The 12,582-nt window shown below is 37.3% G+C and overlaps 1 protein-coding gene across 1 annotated transcript in view; it reads left to right on the top strand.

Moving 5' to 3' along the window:
• Positions 1 to 5,112, top strand: part of AP1M2 (adaptor related protein complex 1 subunit mu 2) — a 100,597-nt gene extending 95,485 nt beyond the window's left edge. The window contains exon 12 of the mRNA XM_053717928.1: positions 4,250 to 5,112. Within this exon, the coding sequence (XP_053573903.1) occupies positions 4,250 to 4,272 (23 nt within the window). The 3' untranslated portion in view covers positions 4,273 to 5,112. The remainder of the gene's footprint in view (positions 1 to 4,249) is intronic.
• Positions 5,113 to 12,582: the final 7,470 nt, after the last annotated feature.

Raw genomic sequence — 12,582 nt, 5'->3', positions numbered from 1 at the left:
GTAGGCTAGATATAACTATGTCATGTGCTAGTACAGTATATTGCTGAAACAATCCTCTTTTTTGTCCCATGTATCAAGTTGTCTAGGTCACTCTTGGACCTACAATTAATATGTTTCCAAAAGAAATTGGGATTAGGTAGACTAGATATAACTATGTACAAAAAACATTGAAATATAAACAGAAACAAATTAAGATCAGGTCCGAGTCGTCAGGCGCCTTCTCATAAATGTAAACAGGTTGCTTCTCACACAAGTAGTGTTAATACATGGCAAAAGAGCTTATTAGCAGGTAAAAAGGAAGTGTACAGGTGTGCTCCTTTCTCTGTCCCATTGTGTACTCTTATAGGTTCTAGCAGGACAGTTGCTACAGTGCTGTGAAAATAACAGTCATTCAATGTACTACCTAGGAAGTGTGGGGTACAACACCCATAGGGGTGGCAAGGACAGCTTGGGTTTAACACACCTAGATACCATGAGCAGCTTAAGGTTAAGTATAGGCTAATATGTAGCATGACATTCCTTTTTAAATATATAGCTAGCTAAATACAAGCACCGTGCATTAGAGTACTGTTTATGAGATAGGAGGTATAACTAAGTATCACCAATATCAATCTTGCGCTCTCAAACATTATGTTAGTGCCCATGAAGAGATAAGCATCTGCTATGGATTGGATATTTGTTAGCGGAGTATGTTATGGGAGTGTGTTTTTGCTGGACTGCTGAAGAAATATCAGCAACCACCTATTGCCAGACATACATATAACAGGTAAACATTTAGGGGAGCTTATTATGTACATAGGAAAACACAACATAACATTTTAAACCAACAAAGAGTTGCTTGGGATCATAAACATTAGTTCCAATGAACAAGGACACACGGACAATCCTCTTTGGTTTTCGTTAACCCCCTGAGTCAAATTGCAACCGGAGCAGCGTCCCTTTGCAAATATGCAGGTTACATGGCCATAAGATAATGCGATCTGTCCCATGTGCAACTCCTTTCTTGAAGTGTAAGGAGGAAGGTAAATTCTCATATTTGATCCCCCTATTCTGAAGTCCAAAGGGAGATTTCTCAGAAGTAGGTAGTTGAAGTACCTTGTCCAGTGCGTGACAGTTCTGGCTAGGTGTGGTATTTATGTATGCCCCCACTTCGTGATATGGCAGTAGCGCTTTGATAGTGAGGGTTGTAAGTGCCAATGTTGTCTCGCAAATGTCAGTGTCAGATCTTGTCTGTGTGACTAAGCCGTTCAGGGTTGACTTACCGGCTTCGGGGGGGATAAGAGTGTTCCTGCCAGGCAGCCGAGTATTATATGTTATTCTTGCGGCCGCGCCAGGGCCCTTCTGCGCGGACCGCGGGTTGAGTCCTTTCAATACTGCCTCATTGCTGCTCGGATTGTGCCCGTCGGCTGGTGCTATTTTGAGCAATTCCCTCTCCTGCAATTGTGTCGGAGGATTTTCTGCAGTCGGAGGTATGCTCTCTGCCGTGATATCTCTCCAGTCGCCATCTTTGTTTGAAGGTACATTAGGGGTTTGTATTGGAACTTCTGTGGTTATACTTTTTATTGTTGGTAGAGTGCTCTTTATACTGTCTAGTGGGAGTGATCGGTGATAAATTCTGAGGAGTAGATTCTCCAGTTTAGCAAAGCGCTGATCTAGTTCTTGCTCCAAGCTTATCTCCCATGCGGTCGCCATCTTGGGAACGATCTTTTGTGCGGCAACCTAAGGACCCGAACTCCTACAGGGTTGTTGGCTGTAAATTATTTATTCTGCTTAATGTTGTTTTAAAGGTCAGTAAGGCAGAGACCTGCTGCCAGCACTGGAAACCCGGAAAGTCCAGGGGGGGTCGCTACCTATTAACAGGCCACCGCCTTAGGTCTTTTACTTCCGAGCTGTGGCTCTGGGATCATTAAAACAGCTATTGAAGATTGAAATATGGCTACCATATGTTTGGCAACCATAAATCTCTGGGATATGTGTATATTTCAGCTGTTAAGTTCTCTAAAATCGGTGGATTAAAGAAGATTCTTCAAGAGCCTGCAGTCTGTACGTCCTATCAAGTACGTGGTTCGGACACGCCCCCCAGAGTTTCTGATTTATCTGCTCTTTCTTGTGAGTCTCCTTTTCTGATTTTTCATCAGGATAAGGCGGTGTTGCGAACTTCTTTTAATTTTTACCTAAGGTTGTGAATTCTAACAACATTAGTAGAGAAATTGTGGTTCCTTCATTGTGTCCTAATCCTAAGAATTCTAAGGAAAGATCGTTGCATTCTTTGGATGTAGTTAGAGCTTTGAAATATTATGTTGAAGCTACTAAAAATTTCCGAAAGACTTCTAGTCTATTTGTTATCTTTTCCGGTTCTAGGAAAGGTCAGAAGGCATCTGCCATTTCTTTGGTGTCTTGGTTAAAGTCTTTGATTCATCATGCTTATGTCGAGTCGGGTAAAACTCCGCCTCAAAGGATTACAGCTCATTCTACTAGGTCAGTTTCTACTTCCTGGGCGTTTAGGAATGAAGCTTCAGTTGATCAGATTTGCAAAGCAGCAACTTGGTCTTCTTTGCATACTTTTACTAAATTCTACCATTTTGATGTGTTTTCTTCTTCTGAAGCAATTTTTGGTAGAAAAGTACTTCAGGCAGCTGTTTTAGTTTGATTCTTCTGCTTATAATTTCAGTTTTTTTTCATTATAAGATTTAAACTTTATTTTGGGTGTGGATTATTTTCAGCGGAATTGGCTGTCTTTATTTTATCCCTCCCTCTCTAGTGACTCTTGCGTGGAAGATCCACATCTTGGGTATTCATTATCCCATACATCACTAGCTCATGGACTCTTGCTAATTACATGAAAGAAAACATAATTTATGTAAGAACTTACCTGATAAATTCATTTCTTTCATATTAGCAAGAGTCCATGAGGCCCACCCTTTTTTTGTGGTGGTTATGATTTTTTTGTATAAAGCACAATTATTCAAATTCCTTATTTTTTATGCTTTCGCACTTTTGTCTTATCACCCCACTTCTTGGCTATGCGTTAAACTGATTTGTGGGTGTGGTGAGGGGTGTATTTATAGGCATTTTGAGGTTTGGGAAACTTTGCCCCTCCTGGTATGAATGTATATCCCATACGTCACTAGCTCTCTTGCTAATATGAAAGACTCTTGCTAATATGAAAGAAATGAATTTATCAGGTAAGTTCTTACATAAATTATGTTTTTACATGTTTTCAGCTACTTGACTGCAAAGGGCTCCAATGCACTAATATTTCTATTTCTATATATGTATGCATATGTATTTATGTGTTTATATGTGTATATATATGTCTGTAAATACATATATACACATATGAATACACATATCAATATATATATATATATATATATATATATACATATACCTATTTAGACATGTATATGTATGTATCTCTGTTAAAGCTCATATCTTTGAGCCCTTATAACGTTTTAATGCAATATTATTTAAAATAATTTTATTATATGGTTTTATTATGAGTGTAACTGTACTTTTAAATTTATTTTTGATGTATTTTGTGCAACTTTTTATTCAAACATAACAGTAAACCAGAGTTCTGAAGTTGTACTTTATACGCGCGTTAAATTCAATTGCGCTCGAGCGAACGTGTTTACTTTTAAGTTGTAATACATGTGCTACTTCCGATGCAAACAAATACCCGTGATAAACCCCTTTTCACTCGTGCACAACAGTTAGCGCACCACTCATAATCTAGCCCTTGGTTAGCCAAAAGAGACTTCACTCTGAACAAGCATTATTTAAGCAAGTACAATCCAAGGAACGCCAGGGAGTAAAACAAAAAGTGCTCATAAAGGAAAATATATTTATTTATTTTTGGAAACACAAAGGGTAAAATCCATAAATAATGCCAAAAATGGATTCAGCTAATCCATATAAACCTGTTTTACGCGTTTTGGCCCCCAGGCCTTACTCATAGACATTATTTAAGCAAGTAACCATTTTTTTTAGATTTGTTGATTCTCAGGTGAGTGAATGTATTTGTGTTCTGTATGAACAGAAAGAAATAAAATAAGGGAGTCTGTTTCTAAACAGAGTAAGCAATTTTAGCTAGGTAATATTTGTGTGTGTGTGTGTGTTTTTTAAACTATTCTTGAATAATACTGTAGAGTTGTCAAAACATGAAATATGCCCGTTAAATTATCAAAACTTCAAAACTACTTAGAGCCTTTATAATGAAGACTAAAATATTTGTATTTCTTCACAGATTATCAACTACGAACAAACTGAAGACCCTCATCAAAGTGAATGTTTTTTTGTGTGTCATACTCTTTTTAATATTTAAACATTTGTTTAAAGAATAAAACATTATCTCAATGCCCATATATGTGGTAAGGAAAAGAAAATGCTGTAAGAAAATGAGAAATATTGGGAATTATATTGTTACAGTATATAAAGAGGAACAGATATCAAGTCCTTAGCAATTATACTATATCACTCCGTTTGCCAGAGAAGAATTGAGAACCTTATAGTGCAATACTTTTCTGTAGCATCATTCATTTTATTAATGACCCTTATAGTTTTAACTAAATTATATTAGTTTAGGTTTGTTTGTTTTTTTACTTGAAGGAAATTTTATTAAGAGTAAATATATTTATGTAGGTTTTTACCCCAGAAGTATCCACTCTGGGTATCATTATTATACGTAGTGCTCAGGTTGGCTGCAAATCACGCACTTGTAAAACTCTGGCGTAAAATATAATGTGGAATACAACGTTACAGATATTACTTTCATCACAGAACTGACATTTGAAATACAATGATTGAACATAAGACATTGTTGAGAGGCAACATATTATAAATGAATGTGCTATTTTAATAAATATTCTTATAAAAGCAATATTTAAATAATAATAATAATATATAAATGTTCATTGAAACATATTGAAATTTATCTTTTACGACCAAGATTATAAATCTGAAATGCATCCTCTTTTTTTAAAAAGCTGAAACTATACAATTCTCTGTATTTTTTAAATAGAAATATATGGCTTGAAACATTTTCTATGAATAAGCCTATGTTATTGCTGAATTGTAAAGAAAAGTCTTAATAAAACATCTCATACTGTACTGTTGTGTTTAGCTTTTTTTAATTTGAAATACATGTTTTAATATATATCTATATATGACATGAGCTCAGGCAAAAAATTTTTTTTTAGTTTTGTCCGATATTCATTATAGAGGTCAATAGGAATTTGTTTAAAGGGACAGTAAAGGCATAATTAGACATTCATGATTTAGACAGAGCATACCATTTTAAACAACTATTTAATTTACTTCTATTATTTAATTTGCTTCTTTCTGTTGTTATCCATTACTGAAAGGTTTATCTAGGAAAGCTCAGGAGCAGCAAAGAACCTAGGTCCTAGCTGCTGATTGGTGGCTGCATATATATATATATATATATATATATATATATAACGATTGTCATTAGCTCACCCATGTGTTCAAGTTAGAAACCAGTAGCGCATTGCTGCTCCTTCAACAAATGATACCAAGAGAATGGACCACATTTGATAATAGAAGTAAATTGGAAAGTTGTTTAAAATTGTATGTTCTACGTAAATCATGAAAGAAAAAAATTAGGTTTCATGTTCTTTTAACGATTTGTCTGCTATTCCCTATGGGAAATGTCTTTAGTGTAAAAAAAAGGGCAGCTGAACAGCAGCTTAAGAGTAAATACAGTTAAAGTAGTAACTAGTACTACTGCTACAAGCCAGAAGCACAAATATTTTTGATATTATTTATTTTGTAATGGGGTCAGGAGTGGCTAAAAACAAAAGTGAAGCTTACATACTGACACAGAATAAGAAAAATCAGCTGATGAGGACATTGTTAAATTGTTTCATAAATAGTGTAAATTTCAAGTTTTTAATTATTAGCCACACAAACAAATCAGCAATTGTTTATGACATGCTTTTGTTTTGTTTTTTACATTTATTAAGATTTAAATGCACATGTTTATATAGAGAAAAAGAGAGACAAAGAGAAAGAGAGAGAGAGACATAAACCATGGGTATTAACGGTATATGCTTTCTTAATAAAACTGGAATCAAAGTTACACAATATGGCCACACTCTGCTTAGCCAGTCACCAACTTAGGCCTAGTTTCCATTCAGGTGATACATTTTGGAAACTGTTGATAAAAACATTTATCTCCATTAAAGTCTATGGTGATTTTTTTATGTTACCACCAGTTTGCAAACCTTACCACCTCAATGGAACGTAGGCCTTACAAGGTGGTCCAATATTAACTGGTCCTAACACTACAAAAATCTGCTGGCTATTATTATTATTGTTCATTTATAAAGCGCCAACATATTATGCTGTAACATTAAGTATACAGTTATGGAGTACAATAATCAGAAGATATTTACATAAATCATAAGGTTAGAGGGCCCTGCCCTTGAATCACTGTAAGCTGTAAACCATCTTTACATAAAGTGATCAACAGGACAGGTGTGAGCTTACATTCTAAAGGGCTAAATAATACCTGCTACTCCCTTTAAAATAAAATGGTACTCCATGGACTTTTATATTACTCCTAGAACATTATCACGAGTCCCTTGAATTGAGTGCTTAAAGATAACTAATTTTCTTGAATGTGAACAATAAACAGAAAACAAACATATAATTAGTGTGCACTGTGCAAAAAGTTTATTAAAATAATATATATACAAATTGGTCTTGAAAGTTTCTGAGTTTCTTGCTTGTAGTTATATAAACCACATTTATCTCCAAAAACCATAGAAGAGAAAAAAGAACATAGTGCAATATTGTAACAAAATCAAGGTGCCACATGGCATAGTACAGTCACAAAAAAGGTATACATGTAATAAAACGATAACACTCAGAAGTGTTGAGCAACTCCAGGTGCTTTATAAGCAGACTGGGACCTCTCAGTCTCCCAGCTAACTGCAGTCCACATCAATGCAGGAGCCGTAGACTTCCCCTCATAGCAGCAGGCAGAGTTAGGAACTCATAAGTGCAGACAATATTTTTAAAATAATGTAGAGCAAGTAATGTTATATAATATAAAATCAATAATTTATTAAATTCAGTGGCGTGTTTCTCAGTCGTGTTATTGGCCGTTTTCTCAGGCTTAGGAAATGGCCAATCTGATATTAATACAATTTTTATTTTATATGATATATAGTATATAGCATTACTTGCTCTACATTATTATTATTATTATTATTTTATTACATAGCATACCTGTAAGAGAAAAACGTAATTTATGCTTACCTAATAAATTTCTTTCTTTCCGGGCATGGAGAGTCCACGAAACATTCTAATTACTAGTGGGATATTAACTCCTGGCCAGCAGGAGGAGGCAAAGAGCACCCCAGCAGAGCTGTTAAGTATCACTTCCCTTACCCATAACCCCCAGTCATTCAGCCGAAGGGAAACGGAAAAAGAAGATAACACAAGGGTATAGAGGTACCTGAGGACTAGACTAAAAAACTGCCGTCTTCATTTGAATAAGGTTGGGTCATGGACTCTCCATGCCCAGAAATAAATAAATGTATCAGGTAAGCATACATTTATTTTTTTCCTATGGCATGGAGAGTCCACAAAACATTCTAATTACTAGTGGGAACCAATACCCAAGCTAGAGGACACAGAGTGAATAGGGAGGGAGAACAAGACAGGCGGACCTAAACTGAAGGCACCACCACTTGAAGAACCTTTCTCCCAAAAGAAGCCTCAGCTGAGGCAAAAGTATCAAATTTGTAGAATTTGAAAAAAGTATTAATAGAGGACCAAGTGGCCGCCTTACAGATTTGCTCCACAGAAGCTTCATTTTTGAAAGCCCATGAAGATGAAACAGCTCTAGTGGAATGAGCCGTAATTCTCTCAGGAGGCTGCTGTCCAGCTGTCTCATAAGCTAAACGGATAACACTTCTCAACCAGAGAGGAAGAGTGGTAGAAGTGGCCTGACCCCTACGCTTTCCAGAGAAAACAATAAACAAGGCAGAAGTCTGCCGAAAATGTTTAGTTGCTTGAAGGTAAAATTTAAGAGCATGCACAACATCCAAGTTATGCAAAAGACATTCCTTCTGGGGAGAAGGGTTAGGACAAAAAGAAGGAACAACAATTTCCTGGTTAATATTGCGATCCGACACTACCTTAGGGAGAAACCACAGCTTAGTATGAAGGACTGCCTTATCAGCATGAAAAAGGAAATTTATGCTTATCTGATAAATGTATTTCTTTTACGATATGACGAGTCCACGGATTTCATCCTTACTTGTGGGATTAAACCTCCTGCCAGCAGGAAGTTGCAAAGAGCACCATAGCAGAGCAGTATATATAGCTCCTCCCTTCCCCTCCTCCCCCAGTCATTCGACCAAAGTTAGGAAGAGAAAGGAAAAGCCTAAGGTGCAGAGGTGACTGAAGTTTAATAAAATAAGTTCATACCTGTCTTAGAAATGACAGGGTGGGCCATGGACTTGTCATATCGTAAAATAAATACATTTCTTTCATGTAATTAGCAAGAGTCCATGAGCTAGTGACGTATGGGATATACATTCCTACCAGGAGGGGCAAAGTTTCCCAAACCTTAAAATGCCTATAAATACACCCCTCACCACACCCACAATTCATTCAGTTTTACAAACTTTGCCTCCCATGGAGGTGGTGAAGTAAGTTTGTGCTTGATTCTTCGTTGATATGCGCTTCGCAGCAGGCTGAAGCCCGGTTTTCCTCTCAGAGTGCAGTGAATGTCAGAGGGATGTGAGTATTGCCTATTTGAATACAATGGTCTTCCTCTAGGGGATATATTTCATAGGTTCTCTGTTATCGATCGTAGAGATTTCTTCTCCTACCTCCCTTTTCAGATCGACGATATACTCTTATATACCATTACCTCTACTGATTCTCGTTTCAGTACTGGTTTGGCTATCTACTTTATGTAGATGAGTGTCTTAGGGTAAGTAAGTCTTATTTCTATTTATGACACTCAAAGCTATGGTTGGGCACTTTATATGTAAAGTTCTAAAAATATGTGTTTAAACTTATATTTGCCATGATTCAGGATAATTGTCGGTTTAATTTTTTGGGAAAATGCATATAAATTTCATTTTTCTTACCTTAAATTTTCAATTTTCAATTGACTTTTTTTCAAAAATTGCGGGCTGTTAGGCTCGCGGGTGCAGAAAATGTTTCTATTTATTGCATCATTTTTGGCGCAAGACTTTTTTGGCGCAAAAATGTCGTCATTTCCGGCGTCATAGTTGGCACCGGAAGTTTTTACGTAATTGCGTAATTTTTGACGTATGTGTATTGCGGACGTTTTTTTGGCGCCAAAATATATGGGCGTCATTCTTGGCGCCAAAATGTGTGGGCGTTATACTTGGCGCCAAAAATAGGGGTGTCATTCCTGGCGCCAGTTTTTTTCACACTATTTCAGTCTCACTATTCAGTTGCTTCTGGTTTTCTGGAAGCTTGTTTCATTTTGCATTTTTTCCCATTCCTGAAACTGCCATTTAAGGAATTTGATAATTTTGCTTTATATGTTGTTTTTTGTTTTACATATTGCAATATTTCATTACCTGACCCTGGATCAGAATCTACTTCTGGAAAGACGCTGCCTGATGTCGGTTCTACCAAAGTTAAGTGCATTTGTTGTAAACTTTTGGTAACTGTTCCTCCAGCTGTTGTTTGTGATACTTGTCATGATAAGCTTTCAAACGCAGATAGTATTTCCATTAGTAATAATCCATTACCTGTTGTTGTTCCTTCAACATCTAATGTTCAGGATGTTCCTGTTAATGTTAAAGAATTTGTTTCTAAATCTATTCGGAAGGCTCTGTCTGTTATTCCTCCTTCTGCTAAACGTAAGAGGTCTTTTAACCCCTTAACGACCGAGGACGTGCAGGGTACGTACTAAAAAAAAAGGCAGTTAATGCCTGAGGACGTACCCTGCACGTCCTCGGTGTGGAAAGCAGCTGGAAGCGATCCCGCTCGCTTCCAGCTGCTTTCCGGTTATTGCAGTGATGCCTCGATATGGAGGCATCCTGCAATAACCTTTTAAAGCCATCCGGTGCAGAGAGAGCCACTCTGTGGCCCTCTCTGCACCGGAGATCAGTGGCTCAAAGCGTTGGTGGGTGGGAGCCGGACCGGGAGGCGGGTGGCGGCCATCGATGGCCCTTGTTTATGTGGAGGGGGGCGGGATCGTGGGCGGGGATGGCCGGGGTGCGCACGGACGCACGCGCGTGCACGGGAGGGTGGGGGCGGGCGCGTGCACGGGGAGGGAGCAGGTGGGAACCGCTACGCTACAGAAAATCAAATAGTAAAAAATGTTAAAAAAATGTTAAAAAATGGGTAAAACGTTTTAAAACAAAAACGATCAGCAAGGTGGTGGGGGTTTCTCTGTGTGGGGGGGAAGCTACACTACAGAAAAAACCCATACAAACAAAAAAAAAAGCACTTTTTTTTGCAAACTGGGTACTGGCAGACAGCTGCCAGTACCCAAGATGGCCCCCAATGAGGCAGAGGGGAGGGTTAGAGAGCGGTTTTGGGGGGGATCAGGGAGGTTGGGGGCTAGGGGGGGATCCTACACAGTAGCATATGTAAATATGCTTAAATTTTTTTTTATTTTTTTTTAAAAACCCTTTTATTTTAGTACTGGCAGACTTTCTGCCAGTACTTAAGATGGCGGGGACAATTGTGGAGTGGGGGAGGGAAGGGAGCTGTTTGGGAGGGATCAGGGGGTGGGATGTGTCAGGTGGGAGGCTGATCTCTACACTAAAGCTAAAATTAACCCTGCAAGCTCCCTACAAACTCCCTAATTAACCCCTTCACTGCTAGCCATAATACACGTGTGAGGCGCAGCAGGATTTAGCGGCCTTCTAATTACCAGAAAGCAACGCCAAAGTCATATATGTCTGCTATTTCTGAACAAAGGGGATCCCAGACAAGTATTTACAACCATTTGTGCCATAATTGCACAAGCTGTTTGTAAATTATTTCAGTGAGAAACCTAAAATTGTGAAAAATTTTACTTTTTTTTTTCAATTTGATCGCATTTGGCGGTGAAATGGTGGCATGAAATATACCAAAATGTGCCTAGATCAATACTTGGGGTTGTCTACTACACTACACTAAAGCTAAAATTAACCCTACAAGCTCCCTTAAAGCTCCCTAATTAACCCCTTCACTGCTGGGCATAATACACTTGTGGTGCACAGTGGCATTTAGCGGCCTTCTAATTACCAAAAAGCAACGCCAAAGCCATATATGTCTGCTATTTCTGAACAAAGGGGATCCCAGAGAAGAATTTACAACCATTTATGCCATAATTGCACAAGTTGTTTGTAAATAATTTCAGTGAGAAACCGAAAGTTTGTGAAAAAATGTGTGAAAAAGTGAACGATTTTGTATTTGATCGCATTTGGCGGTGAAATGGTGGTATGAAATATACCAAAATTGGCCTAGATCAATACTTTGGGATGTCTTCTAAAAAAAAATATATACATGTCAGGGGATATTCAGGAATTCCTGACAGATATCAGTGTCCCAATGTAACTAGCGCTAATTTTGGAAAAAAGTGGTTTGGAAATAGCAAAGTGCTATTTGTATTTATGGCCCTATAACTTGCAAAAAATGCAAAGAACATGTTAACATTGGGTATTTCTAAACTCAGGACAAAATTTAGAAACTATTTAGCATGGGTGTTTTTTGGTGGTTGTAGATATGTAACAGATTTTGGGGGTCAAAGTTAGAAAAAGTGTTTTTTTTTCCATTTTTCCTCATATTTTATAATTTTTTTATAGTAAATTATAAGATATGATGAAAATAATGGTATCTTTAGAAAGTCCATTTAATGGCGAGAAAAACGGTATATAATATGTGTGGGTACAGTAAATGAGTAAGAGGAAAATTACAGCTAAACGCAAACACCACAGAAATGCAAAAATAGCCCTGGTCCCAAACGGACAGAAAATGGAAAAGTGCTGTGGTCATTAAGGGGTTAAAACTTCACATATTTCAGATGAATTTTTAAATGACCGCCATAATTCTGACTTATCTATTTCTGATGTGGATCTATCTGATTCAGAAGATTCTACCTCAGATATTGACACTGATAAATCTTCATATTTATTTAAGATGGAGTTTATTCGTTCTTTACTTAAGGAAGTGTTGATTGCTTTAGATATGGAGGAGTCTAGTCCTCTTGATATTAAAACTACTAAGCGTTTAAATGCAGTCTTTAAACCTCCTGTGGTTATTCCAGAAGTTTTTCCAGTTCCTGATGCTATTTCAGAAGTAATTTCTAGGGAATGGAATAGTCTGGGTACTTCATTTACTCTTTCTCCAAGGTTTAAGAAATTGTACCCTTTGCCATCTGACAGATTAGAGTTTTGGGATAAAATCCCCAAAGTTGATGGGGCTATTTCTACTCTTGCTAAACGTACTACTATTCCTACGGCAGATAGTACTTCGTTTAAAGATCCTTTAGATAGAAAGTTTGAATCCTTTCTAAGGAAGGCTTATTTATGTTCAGGTAATCTTCTTAGACCTGCTATTTCTTTGGCT

Source organism: Bombina bombina, chromosome 6 (assembly GCF_027579735.1).
Source record: "Bombina bombina isolate aBomBom1 chromosome 6, aBomBom1.pri, whole genome shotgun sequence".
NCBI classification, from domain to species: domain Eukaryota; kingdom Metazoa; phylum Chordata; class Amphibia; order Anura; family Bombinatoridae; genus Bombina; species Bombina bombina.
The sequence above is the reverse complement of the archived record's forward strand: the minus strand, read 5'-3'. Positions and strand labels throughout refer to the sequence as shown.